Here is a 21,745-nt window from a genome sequence, read left to right as displayed (position 1 = left end):
TCTCTCCGAGCTTTTCCAGTTTCTTTCCAGTCAAACAAAGATACATTCCAACAAATAAATTCATTAACTTCCTGTAGATAACCCGACCTTTTTCATTAAAGTATATTTTTCGCAAATAATAAACCAGTTAAGCGTATTTTCCCGCTTTTATTTTTGATCAATTAAATTTAATCATAACCTTTGTACATAGCGGTGTCGTCATTGCGATAAACATCAAACATCATTGAATACACTATCTAGTTATTTGTTATTATTCTATTATTTTTATTAATGCATCGTTTTAAACGTTGAAAAAATAATATCTTGCGCCATATGTGCCTCTTTTGAATGCTCGCAAGTACTCGTAAAAATTACAATGCTTAAACACATTTACATTACATTTATTTTTCCGATATCTATACCAATTATTTTCGAAACATAACACGATGGATGCCCTATAAAAATAAGAAAACATATTAATTTCATTAATACCTTCGATACATTTAAATTATTTATAATACCTACACACTAAACTAAACCTATACAAAACAACGTATATAATATGCTGATTAGATTATATTGTGATTATGTTTCAGCTTCCATAATAAACTCGGCCATGAGCAGTTCCATGGTGGGCGCGATGTTCCGCTCGACGCAGGAGTGCTTGAAGCACTCCGCCACGCGGAGGATCCGCCAGCAGTGGTCCTCAACGTCGTCGAATTTCTTCTCGCAAGTGTGGATCATTTCCACCATCTGCTTGGATAGCACCTCACCTGGAAGAAACATCGACTGTGCGGATAAGTATACAGTTTATCGGTGAGTTAAATGCACTCGGGCTTTTTGTAAAAACAGTTTTTCGAACCGGTGGTATATAATTTATTTATTTATTTTTCCGATTTCAATACGTTACTAAACGAAGCCTAGTTGAATAAATAAATAATAATGTATGATTAAATAATATATTGAGTTCGGAAACAATGGAACATGTGCTTACAGATAGATAATTTATCTGTTATGTATGTTACATGTGTATGGTAAATTTCTTTTGACCGTACTTACGAATTATAACAAGCTGATTATCTTGCAGAAGTGAATTGGCAACAAACAATTTAGTATTGATTAGGTACTCAACTAATGAAGTATAATTTTAAGAAAAGCATGCAATTATTCCTTGGGAATGAAGTTACGGGCGTTATTTGTTGAAACTATCCCTATGATCAGTCCTTCATTCTGTATCCAGTCCAGTCTTTGTCCTAAATCTTTATCCTGTCTTATTTGAGTCTTACCATTAGGAAAAGATTTGATAAATTTGTCAGTATTGTCGTGATGCATCCGATGAGAGTCAGTGAGCAGATTGAAGTATCCGCTCATGCACTTGATGGCGCAACCCACCTCCCGGTCCTCGAATTTGAAGTCCTCTCGCCAGAAATGGAAGAATTCTTCCATCTTTTCTTCTGTTAGTTGGCTCTGGTGGATTGTGAGAATTACAGATCATCGTTTGCTGGTATTAGTTATGTGTTCTGTATTAAACATTTCTTGTTAAATTTGAGGAGATATTTATTTATTTTACGATTACTAGATTTTCACCTGCGGTTGCACCTGCATTTATATATGTATTAATCATAAAAACGCTCCGATTTGACGTGAAAATAAGACAAACAAACAAATCGACTTTGCATTTTGCATTTATAATATCAGTAAGGGGGTTTATAAATTTTTATAGATTTTTTTTTATTGAAGTTTGGATATGACCCAATAAGATATGACTTGCAGACCTACACTAAGAGAGCCTGGTTAACTGCAAGCGACTAATGAAAAAAAAAAAAACAAAGACAGATTTAAATAATGTATTTTTATCCGCATCAGATGCTAAATCACCGGCGGCTGGCAAGCGAAAGGTAGATAGCGCTGTTTGCAAGCGCAATAAAAGATTGATAAACGACTGTTAATAACCGTTTAGTGACAAAGTGCACATTAGTCAACCCGCCCTGCATTTGCTCGTGGTATTCAATACGAATTCACCAGGCAGCTCAGGCTGAACATAAATGAATGAAAATATTTCTGTGATTTATTTTTCTAAAATGCGTCCAGCCGAACACGCCTATATACTATAAAGAAGGGGGGGGGGGGCAAGGTGTTAAATGTGTATTTACTCAAGGGTCTCGGAAATCTTTTGCATATTAGACGATAGCAAGAAAAATAAACCCTATATTGTATTCAATTTTAACGGTGGAGAAACGTTTTTTTATTTTTACACGCTTTTTAATTTTAATTGTAATTTTGAATGCTCTGTCATATCACTGAAATAAAATATACATTAATCTTACGATTTAGGTGGTAATTTTGTGGCTATGAAGAAATGGCAAAAGTTAAAGGAAATATGACTCGAGCGCGCCAGATAAAGATATTCGGGGTTACTTACAACATAAGAAATCCAAATTTCGCTAATCTGACGATTTAGCGTAACCTTTGAGAATTACTTATCGATATTTTTTAATTTGGTGCGGGGAGCGCTCCCACCCATATTAAATGATCGTATTTTCTGGAGGTAATTAGTAATAGGTAAGGCACCTTCCCCTATAAAAATCTGATGCGCTCGAGCAAATCCCAAAATTCCTTACTACATATAATTTAATACTAAATAACTGAGAACGAAGTACTTTTTGTTTGTATTGCGATTTTCCCTATTGGGTATGTCTTAGATTTTATGTCACACAAAGGCCATTAAAGCACTTGTAAACCATCAGTGTTACAAGTGTTCGGTGAAGACTTCAGCTGGCCCAACTGATTCTTGCTCTACAATAAAACACTCTCCGCAACACCTAAAGCCGAATGTATTAGAGTTGCGTATTCATTCGCTCAACCGCATGCTTCTACAGAACAAACACTTTTAAATTATATAAGACTTACCAATAAAATCAATACTAAAATATCAAACGTAATTCTGTGGAAGTTAAATTCAGTAGTATTACCTCTTCTCTACAATGCTGCAACGCTTCCCCGAATCCCAGCGTCACGTCCTTCATGATGTCAGCGGTCCCGAACGCTTCTACCACCAGACATGATATTAGAATCCACACCAGCGTCCGCCTCATACTCTGGTCACTCATGACTAAATCATTACATTTTAAAACACTCAGACTTTTTATAGTGAAATAATGATCTGTTCGAGGTGCTTAATATCAGGTATTTGTTGATCAAACGATGGGCGGGGGACATGTTGTCCTCTGGACACCGGCTCATTATTTTTTAAACGACTGCTTGCTTACAATTATAGGTTACGTGAGAACGCGGAGTTCTATAATACAATTAATATAAGGATTTAATAGCGTTTTCAAATACATAAAGAGCAATGTGAACATTAATGAGATCTGCGTTGTTGGAACTGTTATAATTGGCTTAAAAAGCTAAATAGCTTATTAAGCTCTTTTTATAATGAGAGCGGTACGTGAGATCAAAAGACGATAGGTTTGTGGCACGTGATAAAAACGTAAAAAAATACTTATTATGGTTTCCAGTTGTTATTTTGATGTAGTTTGTTTCTTAAACATTTATTGGACACTGTGATCAAATCAAATCACATTGGCAGGTGCATGGCAGACATTTAGAATGTGAATATATCATACAGTAAACAATGGCCAATTTTAGAGGCATATTGGGATAGAACTCTCTTTGGTGATGCATCCCCCAAATATACATAATTTGCACTGCCAATTACCGATTTAATATTAACATTTCGATATTAACCTGGTTTTAACTTCGGTATTCACTGTTCTGAGATCTAAAAATAGATTATTTTGAAGTCATGCTTAAAAACGATTAGATTACACATTTATAATTTACACGTTGTTTGACAGAATATTATCGAAAACCCAAATCTTACATGTTTCTAGCAGTAAGTCCCATTGGTAGAACTTCAAAGTTGTGAAGAATGAGAGGTTGTGTGGAATTATTTCAATCACGTGCCGAGACCCATCGTGTGAGACGTGATGTTGGTTTTCTGTTGTTATTATACGTACTAGATACTCATGATTGTATCTACTTACGTATCTGTTACTCTGGCATTCAAGAACTTATTTAAAGTTATGTGATTAACTAAGGAGGGAGAGATGTAAAGGTGCAAACGTTTGCGGGAATTTATTTAATGCTAAAATGTAGAGTTTTGTGTTTTATCCTATGTAAATATATATTAAAAACTTCATCTCTTTACTGGTTTGTTCTTATTCGCGAAAATTTGGTCGACTTCATGTTCCTTTCTGTTCTAAAAACTGTTTCAAATAGTTTCTAAGGCTCGTAAATCAGTTGTAACAAGATATTGTTTCAAAAATGTTCAATTACACTACGCGCTACCACTGGCCGATTAAGAATAAATATGGATATGTAATTACATATTTTATTGCTAATAGTGAGAAATAAGGAACATTTGTATTGGATAAACTTCGTACCATCTAATATCAATAAAGGCTTTCACATAAATTCCTCAGCTTTCCCACGCTTTACGAGGCGAGCAGTGAGCACGCAACGGCCAGTGTTTTAGCTACAATAGCATTGCACCGGAATCGAACTTGTGATCTGCAGCTCGCGTGCACACTGCAGCGCTACTGGGCATTGTGTCAGCTTATTATCTTAATTGCTTCAAGAATATTTAAATTCTAACTGTTGCGGTTTATAATTGGTTTATATTTTTTAAGTATCTGTCGGTTTGCGCTTTTTTTACATTATATAAACGACATTTTAAAACATAATAATTTTGTGCATATGATAATTTTATTGCGTATGCGACGTATGTAAATACATAAGATTACTTCAGTTCAACGGACAATACCTTAAGAGAACTAATGAAATTATAATGTGATCAGAAATTACGATCTCGATTAAAACTAATATAAATAAGTAATTAATGTAATAATTTTGAGAAGATCAGAGTATGTTCAATGAAAATATATTATAACAAATATATTTTATCCTCTTTTTCTTCCATTTATCTTTTCATCAACGTATAGAATGAGAGAAATGCAACAGATGTTACCAACATACAATAAATAAGAAATCTATGTGTAAGTACATATATATATATATTTAGCTGGAAATAATGCGCCACATCTTGGAAATAAATACACCACTTTCGATGAACCATAATCTCGGTACCAGTCAACTGTTATGCTTTCCACACAGTAAATGCGAATCCTCAAATATTCTCGTAATCTGTTAATCATTAACTTAATTCAGAATCCACGTCTTAACAACTCGTATAGGTAACAATTTTTAGTGTTATTCACGATGGATAATAATTTCCCGTGTATCGTAATGGCAGGATAAGTGGTAGGTGCGATACCGCTGTGCCCTTGATTTGAGACTATAGCTCGGCTCTGCGGAATATCACCTCGTTTCCTAACATTGTACGATATATTGATGCTTTTTATTTTGTCGGTTGGCTTATAGGCGGGGTAGGAATGCGTCACAATAACTGGCCTGAGTTTATTTCTGTTCAATATCTTGTGGAAATATCTATGATAAGGTAATGGTTACATTACGAATCTATCTGGTGAATGTTTTATGGGTAGTTTCATTTGGCTTTCTATAAAACATGTGATTTTCTGCTTCATACAGCAGCTTTAAAATTTTAATATTGTAATTTCTTTTATAAAGTGGTAGTGCGACAATGGTATAAAATTCTCTGTGAAAGACTCTTGGAGAAAACTTTTTGTTTACGAAAGGAAATACAATACAATACTTCGATGATTCCTTATAAATTGTAAAGAACATTATAAACATTTTATTACTCTTAGATGATAAAAGAAATGTAATGGTAGAGGTTTTAGGTTTTTTATTGTTTATGTTATACGTAAGCTGTAGATAATTTTACCTCCATGTATTAATAAGTGAGTAGCGCTTAAAGACCATAGGCTGCGGATTCGTGTTATGATCCTTCTAGGAGCATGTATGCATAACAATTTCAAAAGAAATGATCTCTCTTAAAGCAGTGAATGTGAGGATACCGCTAACGGAGCAGGTTACCTTATAATTAGCAGTAATGAGTGGACTGGTTCCGAGGCCGACAAACGTTCCTGCAGCGCTTTTTGCGAGGGCAAATCACAGACGGGTCAGCGATGCGATACTGCGATAATGTCACTGATGTGTTGCCGCCTTTTATGGGGCAGCTCATGGCTACTTCGCATGCTTTGATTATTATGTTACGATTATATTTTTAAATGCTTGTAGTGACGTTCTTGTGGTATTCGTTTTCATTTAAATTTGATCGTCTTTATTTCCATTCCTTTCCTAAAAAGTGTACATTCAATAATGATTATTTTAAGTCCAGATACGGCCGGTTGCACTGTTTGCTGATGATGTCCTTGATTTGTCATTTCTATTCTATTTGTCATTTTCCACGTAAATTTTCTAAGATTATTTGTAATTTTAGTGTGAAAGACGTGAGTGGGTTCGTAATGTTGATCAATTTCTTAGTCTCACTGCTTTTAAAGAGTATTCTGAGGTATATAGGTCTCTTTCCAGGCGCCACTTACCGTCAAATGTCACCACTGTACCCATCCTTCAGAACTCCGTACCGGATGGTAGTAATAACTGTTGAGTGCACATTTCGAGCAAGGAGCAAAAAGATTACACGCTGCTCGCATTCCAACAACTTCCTCGACACTAAATGCTCAGAATAGTTGGTGTGCGCGCATTCATAGTGACAGTTTGGCATTGCGGAACCAGCCGGCTGTCGCAGCGTAGCTAATTCCACGGCTGACGCGATGCTTTATGTAATAAACATTGCTAAACGAGCAGCTTCTGGCTGTCTCTAATTTCTAAGAGTATACAGATACACATATAAAATTACATAAATACAATCGTATGTGGGAGTCGAGTACGCATCGGCACGAATTGGGAAACTCACACCGGGTAGGGTTAATACGTAAATAATGGCAAATATGCGTGAAATAGCAGAATGCTTCTGTGTATCGTTTGGTGACTGTGGAAAAGGTGTGTAATAGTGGTTCTAGAAGAGTCGAGAGGTGGTACCTTGGATGTTGTGAAACTATGATTTCTTTGTTCGTCCCTTCTACTTTACCGATTAACATGTAGAATGTGTTACCTGTGACTTATATCTACTTTGCTAAAATACATGTTCAGAGGGTTCACTAGCCGCAAATACCTTTATTAATTTTATAGATTACCACAACAAAATTCTGGATTATTCTGTGGAAATTTCATGTTTTTTTTTAAATAATTTATCTCTTAACCAGACAATTTACCAACCAGTACAGTCATTCTGTATAAACCAACCGCAAAGTCTTTAAACAAATACTAATTAAAAAGTAAAGCAATAAATCCCAATAAAAATTTTTCATAAACGACGCGCATCACAGCTAATAACCTAGAACCTAGAACATCTATAACTAAGAAACAGGTCCTGTATCTACGAGGGAATTCTAATTGTTCACGCGGCTCCCTCCCTCCTAGCAGGCTTTGATCTCGTTGCAAGTTTTTGTCTAACGTCGTGAGCATGTCTAATTATCGCACTAGGAAAAACAATTTGCCCGCCATTTTCAATGACCACATTAGGTTGAAACATGCCGCCATGTTCCTGCGCGGTAAACACTACTTTTTTTTTATTTGACAACAAAAAGGTTGTTTGCGTGTTTGCGAAATTGATTTAATTTTAATTTGGCTTTCAAATTAGAAAGGACGAGACTTTCTTTTATCAATAAATGTGATAATAATTGAATTAAATAATATAGTAATTTGTTATGGTTAAAAAATCGTATTATTTCATTATTTGTTGATTTTTACACATGTATGTAACACAACATTAGAAGGTGGTCGGAGATATACGTGAATATAATTTTGGCGGTTAGATAAATGGCAAAATGGTCGTTAAAAGTTGCAACGGTGCGTGTCCTTCTGTAATTATATTTTTTACTCCCTGTGTATGTGGAAGCTTTACAGTAAAACATCCATTGATGTTTTATTATAAAGGTGTAGTTATTGCATTTGAAATAGAGAAATTTACTCATGACATAGAGTAATAGATATTAATAATCCTGGCGATAGTAATCCGTATATAATAAGATAAAATCATGAAATTATTGTATTGTCACTGATCGCTGATAAGAGTGCATTGTATGAATTATATCTGTCTGTAGGTATAGTACGTCAAAACCGGGTCTTTAAGAGTTTGTTACATACAAACAAACATACAGGTGAAACAAATAAAGGCGTTAATAAATAAAGAAGAGATAATCTAAAAAAAAGATCGTAATAGTATAATTTGTCAAATGATTAAAAATTACTTGTATTTCCTAAAAAGACTGATTAACTGTAAGTGGGTTTTTTTAATGTTATTACGTTTCTGAATATGCGTTTCTTACGTTATTGAATATTTTATGAAATACGCCCCGTCGAGCGTTCTTCGTTTTGATTGACACACGTCCATTGACAACTTGTTCTTATATGATTTAGCAGTGCAATTTAAACTAATCTTTATAACATAACTGAGATCATAAACGATACATTTTCATCATGATAATTATGTAGGAACATGGTTTCTTGAACTCGGTTCTCCCGTATGCTTTGGCAGCAAACAGTGGTTACATCAAACTGGGTGGAAAAAGCGATTAGATAAAAAATGCGTTTACGTTAACCAACGTTGTGTGAGCCCATTTATAGACTTGTTTAACATTGAGTTTAAACATATCAATTAAATAAATAATAAATTGTGCGGACTAAAATGAATTAGCTTTTATGTATTTTTTTTACTAATAACGTATTGCCGAAATTGTGCAGATGAATTGAATTGGGAATGAAAAATGCTGACCACATTTAAAATTTTTATACGTATGGTACAAAAAATTTCAAAACGGTGTCGCATGTCCATTCTAAATATTATAAACGTTGAAGAATTTAGAATTATTGTGATATTGAATAGAAGTTTTGTTGAATTATTTGGAGATGCAATTTACACTATACAAGACTACGTGCTTGCTTCAACATCATGCGAGTTGCTCCAGATAAAAAAAAATAGCTTATATACCTAACTCGATAAACATCTAGCTAACTCAGTTTCGTAAACAGTTTATCAACAAATGTTGCCTAATGAATACGAGGCTTAACTTTTAAAATTGGCAGTTTAGCTCTTGCCTTTATTCGTAACATGCTAAAATTCCAATCTTTTATCTTCGTCACACTACAGCTTTTGCTCACGGCCTCGTCCGCGTAGTCAGAGGAAATTCTCACGGAAAAGAGATGTTCTACCGTGGTATAAAGTAGCCTATATAACTCTCTAGCCTCTTAAGGCTAGACAGTGATATAGGCGATAGGATCTAAACAGAAATCACAAAAACGCCGTAAAAGTGCGGTAAACTGACACACTTACGCTGGTGGCACTAACGATATTAGAAAGGATTATATTATAGTATAATATAAACTAAGGGGCATTTTAAGCTGTCTGATTCTGGTTTATTATTGAAGTTTCAATTTTTAAATTCCGTATTTTGACATGACTTCATAATTTTTAATAAATTGAGTAATAAGTTAATGAAATTCAAAAATGTTGTATGACTTAACCTCTCAGTATTCGTGGTATTTACTGAAATAGGATTCAAAATCGCTCCCTATGAATATATAAATACTTAAAAGGTTAATGATTTACTCAAGTCGCAAATCGATTAAAAATAAACAAATATATTAGCACAGCGCTGGCAACGGACACTAATTAGCATTACTTTTTGCTAAAAGCCGATGAGATTTTATACTAAGTAGTTGAAAATAAAAAGGCTTTAGCAGCCACGCAACGGAGCCTGCAGGAATCAGGCTTAAGGTTTTATATTTGATCCAATGTGACTGTTCCGAAGATAAAGGAATTCATTATAGTTTAAAAATTGAGTAATATATATATAGTACATAATTACGAAGTAGGATTTTAAAGCTTAGCCTTTGTAAATGTATTTTTGTGTGAGTGTTGTCTGATTAAAGTTTAATTGATTAATAAGAAACTGCTATTGTCTAATTCATCGGTTAAACTTTAATGTATACTTTTTATGTTCTCAGATTACTATTCTTTTATGTCATCGTCGGCAATGGATTGGCGGATCGCTTGATGGTAAGCGCTACACTGCCCATAAACATTTGGAGAGACGTAAAGTCGATTGCAGACCTGAGGTTTTCATATACATTGTCTCGAAAAACATCTATTTAAATTTTTTTATTTCATTATTTACATTTTATACAAATAATCAATAATCTATTAAACAATAATGACATTAATTATATTTCCTTGTTATATATATAATTTCTTCATTTTCTCCACATGAAATTCATAAACGAACGAAATTGTAAGCCTTAACTTTAGTTATTAAATTGGAAATACTTAAAACTACTTAACTTAAACTTTTATAAAGGTTTGCCTTGCGATATTATAACAAATTTGAAACTATAAGTAAATTTACCTTCAACTGCATTTTCTTAATAATTACTTTGGATAATATAAAATACAGCGTCCCTGGTGTTATCATATTAACGTCACTATAATCTGTTGTCCGCGAAGTGCGATAAGATGTGACAAGTCCCCCGAAGTATGCAGAAAGCACTTAACGTAACTTCCAGGAGCTAGGTAGGTACTTTTAATTGGGCGATTTCATCATACACTTTTTTATTTGTTGTTTAAGGACTTTCAGCGTTATTGGGTGCTATGTTTCTGTTGTGTTTGTTGGCTGATACTAGAATTGATGTTATGTTTAAATATCAATATTTATTGTTATTTTACGTCGATTGGACAACCGAGCTGGTGGGTCGCAATGAGATTATGCGCTGTATAGCGAGCCGGCTTGACTGCTGGTATGTCAACCACTGCTGCAAACTTTCTGCTTCCATTATAGCATTGTAGGATACGGGACTTCATTTGTTATCTCTACACAGAGACATTCATATAAAACAAAGTCGCTTCTTTGTCCCTATCTCCCTATGTATGCTTAAATCTTTAAAACTACGCAACGGATTTTGATGGGGTTTTTTTTAATAAAAGAGGAAGGTTTATATGTATAACATCTATTAAACTACTCTAAATTTAACGCGTACGGAGCCGCGGGCGTAGAAATGTAAAGTGGCTCAAACACGATTGAAAGTTACTGACATCAAAGTCGTTTTAGAACATTCAAAACCTGACTTCCAAATCCGTAATTCACTTAAACAATATTTAAACAACCCTAGTTTATGATGTGACAGGCTGATGACAGTAAGCGTCCAAGATTGCAGATAATTAACTAAGTACATAGTGAGTGAACAACCATAGCTTTCAGGTATTTTGTGGCTATCTCGCCATTATCGGGCCTTCGCGCCAAGAAGTTTCCGCATTCTGACTTTCTAGACAATTATTTAGCTAATAACGACTAATAACTAATCTTGGAGTCTACAACTTAATCTGTTTTTAAAGTGGGATTTTTTTCATGTTAATCAAAACTAAACAATAAATAACAATATTTTTTTCTTTTTCAAAATTAAACCGCAAAATGACGTCATTTCATTCCTGTGCTAGTTAAGATAAAAAAAACTGTCAATGTCATACTAGAATAGATATTTTTTCTGCTCTAAATTTAGCATCTTTATTGTCATTATATAATTTTTGGTTATAATTAAATTTCTCTTGAAGTGGTTTAAGCAAATAAATTGAATATAAAATACCTATATGTCATATGTAGGTCGAAAAATAAAATAAAATATTTTCATTGGTCCAATAACAAAAAAAGGATTTTTATTCATGTTTTATTCAGCAATTGGGCCAGCTCGCACCGGGGAAGTACCACACCCCCACAGAAGACCGGCGTGAAATAGCATTCTGCTGTGTTTCGTTCGGTGAGTGGGGGAGCCGGAGGCCCATATCCTTTTCCTTACCCTTCCCAGTCCTTTCCTTTGTTCCTATCGCCAATCCTTTCTTAATCCCTTTCCAAAAAGTCGGCAATCCATTTGTAGAGGCGTAAGGTCTGCAATGGACCTTATGCCTCTCCAAATGTTCATGGGCGGTGGTAGCGCTTACTATCAGGCGTCCCACCAGCTCCATTGCCGATAGTAACATAAAAAAAAAAATCAAATATTGTCTGAGATGGTGATAGATATATCCGTGCGTTTACACACGTGCACAGATAACATAATCGTATCATGATTATAGTTAATTTGAGATTATTTTAATAGTAATTAAACATGATAAGCTAGCCTAAATTATTTGATATTCTTATTTAAAAATAAATCAACTTGAAGAAATCACAATAATTTACGCATTTAATGACTCCCGGTGACGATATTAAAATAAAGTTTTATAGTTATTTAAGTATCAGAAATGATCAATTTATATGATGCTTGCGGGTGGTCCCACGCTGATTCGGTTTCGAGTAGGATTGCCGATCTGAGCGATTAACTTATCTTTATGAGCCAAGGATGTCCTGATTGAGGATGAAATGTCACCACGAAGATCACAAATAGCTATAGGGCCTCTGTACACGAATTACTAAAACTTTGGCATACCACTGCTAGTGCTTTAAACTACTATATAGGTAATAGAAAAATAGTTCTTTCTTGTGTTTGATTTTACGCGAGTGTTATACATTTAGAAATTAAAAACTTTTTAATGTATTTTAAACGCGATTAACGGATTTTAATCGCGTTTAAAATCCGTTAGAAATTCTTTAAGAAAAATAGTTGTTAAATATTATAAAGTTTTAGATGATGCTTGATCAATTATATAAAAATATGTGCAACCAATATTTATTCGCTATATTTAGGTATGCATTGTATAAGTATAATTGAAGTCCCGTGTCCCCTAGTGGGGTATGGGGCAGATGATGTACATCCGTTTCACTGATCAATTTTCTTTAGGGACAAGTAGGTGATCAGCCTTCTGTGTCCTGCCAGACCGAGACATTTTTTTTTTGTGCGTCCCCATCGTGAATCGAACCCATGACCCCTCGGTTCTACGCTCACGCGTTAACCACTGTACCAAGGAGGCGGTCATGCATTGTATAAATATGTTGAAAAACTTCATTTATAATAAATTCAAAAGGCTTAGTGATAATTATCATTTATTATTTCAGTGAAAATACTTTACAACGTCTTCTTTAATCACATAAATGTTTAAGAATATAAGTAAAGTAACTATAATAGCAATGAATTCCAGTGTATAGAAAGCTTTAAGGCTCCTTTAAGGACTCGCAATAACTCGTGTGCGATGAGCTTAAAGCTCGCTCGTTGAATAAAAAGTTAATTGCTTGAGGCTAATTATGGTTATTAAATCTGAGTATCGGGTTTCATACGCTAACAAGTTAATGGAGACCGCTTTGTCGTTTTATTGAGGTCCTTTTCTGTCCACGGGCTTTAATTATCATTGAAATCATTAACTCATTAGTGGCTCTCTTTCGCTCACGAATTGTTTCTCGTGAGGAAGAATGAGACGGATGAGTTATATTGGTTCAAAGATTATAGAACCAGCCTAGCATCAGAAAATTACATACATGTACGTACCTAATTGATTTCTAAGTTTTCATAGAGCATAATTTTACATTTCTATATTGTAATTGACTTTCCTGTAATTATATAACAGAGTGTAATTAAAATTGAAGCAGCTTAAGTCTATATACTTAAAGTTTTCTTACACAAATTGGTGAATGGTTCAATCGATTGTTCGTTGTTAGTATCTGAGCTTAACTTTAAAGTTCCTGCCAGATTGCCTAGAACTTGTAATAATATGCCGTTCCATACAAAATTCCACAATAGTAATTTAGGCCATTATTTAGGCCTCTCTCGTCTTACGGAAGATTACAATAATATAGTTTCTGGAAATAACAAGTCTGTTGATATTTTTTCTAATACGCTACATAAGTTTAAGAAAGAATTGCTTTCGATTGAACCTTTACCTAATCCCTCATGATCACATGATTATATATATGTGTTCGCATTAATTTTATTTTATTATTACTATTTTTTTTTACTGTTGCTATTGTTTTTTTTTTTGTAAAATATATTTAAGACGAAATTGTGTTCGTATTTAAATAGCTGTTAGCTGTAGGCTGTGAAATGTTATTTTTATTAGTAGTGGTTGCCTATAATTGTGACAGCACTAAGTCTTTTTTGTTTAATTTTATAAAACTCTCTATCCACGTTATCCGTGTATGTCATGTTGGTGATCCTTAATGTAATAAATAAATAAATAAATAAATAAATAAAAAGTCCAGGATATGGTAAGGAGTCACATTAATTATCAGGAATAATTATCGAATTTCGTATGAAAAAATTATGAAAAGGAATTGACGAATTTACTCCGTCAAAGTTGTGTTAAATCGAATGAATATGAGTGTGTTTTATTTGCAGACGTTATCGCTCTCGTGTCAATTACACGTAATTAACGTGGTAAGATCTCGCCGACATACGCCGGGAATTCATGCTGATACACGGAAAAAGATTAATTGCGACGGGCGGCGGGCGACGGGCGACGGGCGACGGGCTATCCCAGTTATTTACGAAAGAAAAATTTAAGAAAATTTGTTCATTCTTAGTACATAAAAATGGTAAAATAAAAGTTTCTATATATTTATTGTATCTAGACTTTTGCCCGCAGCTTTGCACGCGTTGAATACGGAGTAGTTTAATAGATATTATTATGCATATAAACATTCCTCTTGAATATCTATTAAAAAATAACCATCAAAATTCGTTGTGTAGTTTTAAACATCCAAGCATACAAACGAGGCGGGAAGCGTGTATACGAGTACTATGTAGTGATAGGAACACCAATGACTTGTATGTGACAATTATTTGTCAAATGCCATTGAAAAAATACGATAATCTCATCGATAACTAGAAATCCGTTTTGCTTCATTTGTTTTGCCTCACTCCCACATCAAATTTAAAAACAAAGGTACAACTTAAATTCTTAATTTGTTTGATTAAGTTGAATCACATAGCATTCACTTACGACTCATTTTCAATACTTGGTTAAACATTTGTCGATTACCGTATAAATCAACCATTTCAAGAATGTGTTCTAGGTGACCATCTTTCTATATATTATATAAGTTTTAATTAAAAATTAAATCTTCAGCTCAAAGTGTACCTCTATAAAAATTACTGCGAATACTGCAGCTATAATTCCATCTATTCCCTAGAACCACATACGTTATTTTTCATTTTTAAATTCCTCTGTACAATGTTTTCAAAGCCTCGCGAGGGGACAGGCTCAGCGCCGCAGAGCGATCGCATAAAGTTAATCAATCTTATTAGTGTGAGATTTATTTAAGCAGCAATTTAAAATTCTCCTGTACGTAAGGTTTGTCTCGCCTGTCCACCGCTCCTTGTATTTATTGAGTTTCATGTTGTGTACAGTCAGGTGGGGAAGCTATTTCATTTATATATTTCCTTAATAATTGTTTGTTTATATAAAGTATCTAATACTGAAGCTTAGTGACGAAACGTTTTCTTTTATTATTATTGTTGATTTAATTACGTTAAAATGAAGTTTATTTTTTATTATTTTCAACGGATTTAATTATTTGATATAGGAATTTATTGTGCATTCAATAAATCACACGAAATAATAACAAATGCAACAACAAATATATTTACAAAAAGCTATATATGTCCTTAACTACTTCTGTCGTATCTCGCCCGTAAAAAATGTGTAATGGCAGCTTCGTTATACTGTTTGATGTCTGAGGTATGAATATTGCATCATTTCTTTCAGCAGTAAACCATCAGCTCCTCATTATCACACCTTAGGAAAACATAATATGGAGACTTTAAAATCTAAGGTGAAATGGTGCGTGGATGTATTTTGTTTCAAGTATTGTAATGGAGGTCCCGAATATGTTAATGCTAATTGATAATCAAAGAGATAATTTGAATATCTTTAAAGAATTGAAGTTTACATATAAAGCAATTTGTTCTAATTATTCCAATGTATACATCTAACTTTAAACTGCTATTATTTTTGTAAAGTCTTCAGGCAGTTAATTTTATGTTTACTTTTAGCGTGGGCTTTCACATGTTTTTCATACAGGGCCTGCATGTAAATTTAATTGACCTCCAATTATTTGCATCTACGATTTGGCGCGCTTTGTTCATTGCTGACGTAAGGACGTAGTAACTATTTAATTTAGGATACTTTAGGATACTAAGATTAGTATTGTCACAGATTATATAGACAGCCTAGTATAGTATAAATAGATAGATAATACTTTTGTGGCCTAAAAATTTACAGAAAAAACATAGATAAAACACAAACAAGAGAGAGAATGCACAAATGGTGGTCTTATCGCTAGGTAGCGATCTCTTCCAAACTACCATCCTACTAATATTATAAACGTGAAAGTTTGTAAGTATGGATGTATGGATGTTTGTTACTCTTTCACGCAAAAACTAATGAACCGATTGCAATGAAATTTGGTACGTAGATAGCTGGACAACTGGAATAACATATAGGCAACTTTTTATCCCGATATTCCTACGGGATACGGACTTACGCGGGTGAAACCGCGGGGCGCAGCTAGTATAAAATAAAAGGAGAAACATTTTAGAAGAGCAGTGTGAGCTACAATTAAAGTTTTAGAAAAAAAGTTTCTGTTATATATACCTAGGTATTATGTTATCTGTGGTATTGCTTAGAAATACGACATTGTATTTGATTCATATATATGAGTCAGGTCAGTTGGATTTAATTCATATATATGACTAAGGTCAGTGAACGGTATTCTAGTTGACAGCTAGTACTCCTACCAAATCGATCACTTTATTAAAAAAGTTAACGTTTTACTCATGATAATTATTCATTAAATTCACTGTAAACGGTCGGTGTTTTATATAAAAGGAGAACCCGCTGGTAAGGATCACTTTCTTGTGGCTAATCCTTGACTAATTCTACCATAAGCGTTATAAGTCCTTAAAGCAATTGAAATATTCCCTTGGAATTTCAAATTGTATATCTTAATACTCTTAAGGGGTTCGATGATAGATAAGCTATGTTTGAAGATCATTTGATATATGAAAGATGGCGTCGTACGCAGAATGAAATATTGTATTTGTGTCGTAAATGGAACTTTAAAATAAGACTGACTTTATCCATTTAATCCTATTTCAATTATCACACTAAGTCATATTATAAATGTGAAAGTTTGTTTGTTTGGATGTTCGTCCGTCAATCACGCTTAAACTACTGAGCGGATTTTGATGAAATTTGGTATACAGGGTATGAGCTCACTTGGGTGATAGGATACTGTATCCTGATTAAATGCTCCCTTGGGATAAAACAGGAATCTGAATATCCGGTTCGAGCGTCTAGTTCAATATAAAGGTGCTAACACGGAATCATCATCATCATCATCATCATCATCAGCCCATATATGTTCCCACTGCTGGGACACAGGCCTCCTATGAGGGTTCAGGCCATAATCCACCACGCTGGCCAAGTGCGGGTTGGCAGATGTCACATATCGTCGAACTTTCAATTCTTGGACATGCCGGTTTCCTCACGATGTTTTCCTTCACCGTTTAAGCAGTGGTGATGTTATCCACATGCGCAGATAAATTGAAAAATCAATTTATTTCCTGCACGCTCGCCCGGTCTCGAACCCCGACTTATCGATTTTGAAGTCCGAGGTTCTCACCACTGAGCCACCACTGCTGCAACACGGAATCATTTCGAATTAAAAAGTTAATACTTAATTTCTCATAAATATAAAAAAAAATCCACTACGCCCGTGCACAATACTGTAAGATAAAGTTGTTATAAAAATCTAATTCTGTCATTAACACATGGACATAAACACATACACACATTAACAGCTAACATATACAGGAATTTGGTTATACTCTTAGTATTATCAATAATGTTAATATCTCACATAAATCAATACGAAAGTAGCGTATATTCAAATGCCCGTCCATACATCAGCTCTCTCGACATAATTGTTCTTGTAATAGAATTTTTATAAGGGCAGGTTTCTCGAGCTAAACGGGCTAAAAACTAGCCTCGCCGCGCGAGCGCGCTCAGCTTTCCCTGAATGGATGTATATGGTGCATGCAATACTATAAACTCATCTTACTAATAAACGAGGATGACCCCAAGAGACATCATGAGAAATCAATTTTTTAAATTTCATAGCTATGTAAAATTTAATGAATCCATAAATATCCTGTCACTCAAAGAAAACGACAATGGTGGTTTTGGTCACACACATGCTATATTGTTATGTCCCATGCCTCGCCCATGAATATTTGCAGAAATAGGGCTGCTGCAAATAAGTTGCACATTTTTAAGGAAAAAGGACAGAGAAAGGATGGATGACTGGGAAAGGTTGAAGAATAGGATACGGGCCTCCGACTCGCCCGCTAAACGAACTAAACACATTAGTAAGCTACAATTTCACGCCGGTCTTCAGTGGGGGTAAGGTACCTTCCCCGGTACGAGCTGGCCCAATTCGTGCCGAAGCGTGCTCGACTCCCACATTAAGTTATATTTTAATGAGTTACTAGTTTTTGTCATTTCGTTATGTAATTTTGTAGTAGAAGTAAATTTATATACAAAATGACTAGTTAATATTAAGAAATGAAGGAAGGGAATGTCAAAAACGTTAATAAAGCGCATTCCCCTGCCTGAAATTCTACAAGTCTACCTTTATTGCGAAACTACGTAAATGGCTGACTTACCCGTTATTACTCGCACATTCGTAACTTCGTTGTATGAGTTACTAACAGATAATTTTGCCTGTTTAACTAATTCTAATTTTATAAAAATACTAGCTGTTTGCCCCAGTTTCACTCATGGTACATATATACCCTATGTCACTCATTGTAATTGCAGCTTTCTAATGGTGAAATAATTTTTGAAATCAGCCACGCGTGATGGCGTGCCCAAGGGAAAAAGGGATTCATTTTTATATATAATACATAGATAGAGAAGATTACATAAACCTTATCATTCTCTTGAAATACAAAGCTAATATGGGACAAAGATTTTTAAGCTCGCACTCCATTAAATTGAAACACTTTAGAATAATTGCAGCTCCCATCTTTTATACAATTTCGGTGTCATCCCGTGACCTCGCTTGCTCATCTATCACTACAACAATCAAGGAAGCCAAGCCAGCTTTTTCCCAATAAATAAAAAACGTTTCTTAGAAACTAGATAGCTAGATAAGATCGGGATGCTCAGGCAGGTAGAAGCGCAGGTTTTTGCATCCCTCCTATGATCGATTTATTGGCAATTAAAGTCACATTATACTAAAAAGCTGTATGCAAATGCTAATTTGCATATGCGTTGGAGGGCCGGGAGGCGCGCCGGGTGTAAAAACTATCATCTACTGATACTGCAACCAGTTTTATAACTGCATACATCGGTGTACGTACGTACGTACGTACGTGTGTATACGGGTAGCTTTCTCGACATGTTTGATCCACATGGTTTATGCTTTTAGAATGATTTATTGGGTTTAATGCGGTCTGATTTGACACTCAATTTGACAGCAAACGTATTAAAAATTGCCATGTCTTGTTATGACAGCGCAGAACTTATTAAGCGTGGTGACCAATTTAAACAAATGGATTCACTTAACATCGTAACAGGGAGTGAACTGTATTATGCCTAAAATTTTAATGCTATGACTTAACAACGCTGATGGATTACATTATAATGATAAAAAATCTAGAAATACAGGTTCTAGAGACAAGAGTCTAGACTATCCACTTAAAACCCAATCTTGGATGTCTGTCTTCGTCTTTCAGAAATCTAAACCTGTACCATAACTCCTTCAAAGAGAGCAATGCTTTTGACATCACTCAGATAACAGCTTGATGCAGTTAATCTTCATTCTGACTAATACAGCGAGTTTTTAAATATTCTAAATGACAGATTTATATCTATCGCCCTCTTCTGCGTAGACTCAAATAATAATTTAAGCTAGATTCCTGTCCAAGTCACTTTCGTCACACATATTTCAATTGTGATAGCACTTTAGGTTCCACTGATTCGAAATGCAGTTTAGAAAGAAAGCCAAGCTTTTTGTAAAATACATTTATGTTTTTCTTTACGTTTTGTGTTGATATCGGGCCAAAATACTCCCATTGTGAGCGAGTCACGGCGCTCTGACGTTGCGTGACAGCGGCATTGAGTGTCAATCTCTACGTGACAATGACGACTGTTTTGCATATTGACGGATAAAACAGGGCTGGAGTAGTAAGGACTTCGGAGAAGGAAATCAAATCCTTTCAAATCAAATCAAAAAATACTTTATTGTGCACCAAATCATACACAAATAAATTTTATAAATAAACTCTATAGAAGCACAACAGGCGGATGACATGGGGTTTTACCATCGGAAAACTTATAAAGAATGAAAGTGTAAAATTTAGCACTGAAAATCAGCGCAGCGTTGTTTTCAAAATCATTTTTTTTTTTAATTAAAGGTGTTAGAGTTAAATTTTGACATAAACAAAAAACATCGCATCTTTCCTCTTCATTATATAAGTATAGATGTGAAGTATACTCGTAGGGTTGATTGAAAAGATAAATAGTAATCTTTCCTTGCAGCCTCTCTCGATCGGGCCGCGTTCGTTGTGACAGAACATCCGACCCTGTTAGCCTATAAATAAAATGTTAGTGCGGTGACGATTCTTGTTATTTATTGTAAAAAGTTCTTCCATATTCTCGTACCTATTTATCACACACGAGAGATGCGGAGACAGGTGAATTTTTATTTCTTTTTCCGATATTATAATTTCGGATGACTTTACTGCAGTTAAATATATAATAATTTATGGTAAGATAACACATTTTCTTTAATTTATGGTTCGCAACGCAGAAACAAAGAAACACATTGATATTGTTTTGACAAATTAAAATTACCTTATATTAAAAAAAAATTCTCACGGATTAAATGTAAATCTATGAAATTGGAATTATCAGTATATAAAAATATCAATTTCATTACGTTCAAACTTCGAAAGTCGTTTTATGTGTTCAAGATACTCTAAGCGCCGTTTGAGATAAGCATCTTCGATGAATATTTGGTTCTCAGATAGTTCCAAATCTATTTAACTTGTAACTGTACACTCGGGAATAGCTCGCACATTTATATCAATTATGTCGAGAAACGCTTACGCATCACATTTCAACGATACTAAATTGGATCTATAAAATGTTTTCAAAAAAAGTATATTATGTTTTACATCTCATTCCAAAAGCACAAGTATTTTCAAGGCATATTAGAATAGTAATATTTCTAAATATTAATATTAGAGTAATAATTCTATAGAAATAATAATACAATATTTGATTTAAGGATAGAAAAAGTTGAAGTTATAATTGTGCGTTTAAATAGGAACCACCATCATCATCAGCCTATACATGTTCCCACTGCTGGGACACAGGCCTCCTATGAGGATTGACGCCATAATTCACCACGCTAGCCAAGTGCGGGTTGAGATGTCTCATATCGTCGAACTTTTGATATTTGGACATGCCGGTTTCCTCACGATGTTTTCCTTCACCGTTTTAAGCATTCTAAGAATAATAGTTAGGTTTTATATAGTAAACTAAAATTGAATTTAGAAGTGGTAGTTATTTTAATGGCGTACTATGTTTTGATAAATGGTAGCATAATAAAATAATTTTTAACGATTCTATAAAGAACAGAAAATGTAATCGCAAATAGGATATGACGGCAATTAAAAACATGTTCTAAATAGATTTAATTTTTATATTTAATGCAGTCTTCGTTTAATAAGAGTT

General features: G+C 34.2%; 1 protein-coding gene across 1 annotated transcript; it reads right to left on the bottom strand.

The window, feature by feature from the left end:
- Positions 1-505: 505 nt before the first annotated feature.
- LOC119831766 (general odorant-binding protein 1-like) lies at positions 506-6,630 on the bottom strand. The gene is made up of 4 exons (XM_038355261.1): positions 6,507-6,630; positions 2,952-3,091; positions 1,266-1,446; positions 506-752 (listed from the first exon to the last, which is right to left on the bottom strand). Exons 1-4 carry the CDS (start codon positions 6,529-6,531, stop codon positions 565-567), a joined length of 534 nt encoding a protein of 177 aa, XP_038211189.1. The 5' UTR covers positions 6,532-6,630; the 3' UTR covers positions 506-564.
- Between the last annotated feature and the right edge of the window lie 15,115 nt (positions 6,631-21,745).

The sequence above is a fragment of the Zerene cesonia genome, chromosome 14 (genome assembly GCF_012273895.1).
Source record: "Zerene cesonia ecotype Mississippi chromosome 14, Zerene_cesonia_1.1, whole genome shotgun sequence".
Lineage (NCBI taxonomy): Eukaryota > Metazoa > Arthropoda > Insecta > Lepidoptera > Pieridae > Zerene > Zerene cesonia.
Note: the sequence above shows the minus strand (reverse complement) of the source record. Positions and strands in the feature narration are given on the sequence as shown.

Bases quoted from the DNA above. Each gene is read 5' to 3' on its own strand.
- LOC119831766 (XM_038355261.1), bottom strand. From the start codon at position 6,531: ATGGGTACAGTGGTGACATTTGACG. The intron at 3,092-6,506 runs GTAAGTGGCGCC...GTAATGATTTAG, and splicing joins TACAGTGGTGACATTTGACG to TCATGAGTGACCAGAGTATG. The intron at 1,447-2,951 runs GTAATACTACTG...ACAATCCACCAG, and splicing joins TGCAGCATTGTAGAGAAGAG to AGCCAACTAACAGAAGAAAA.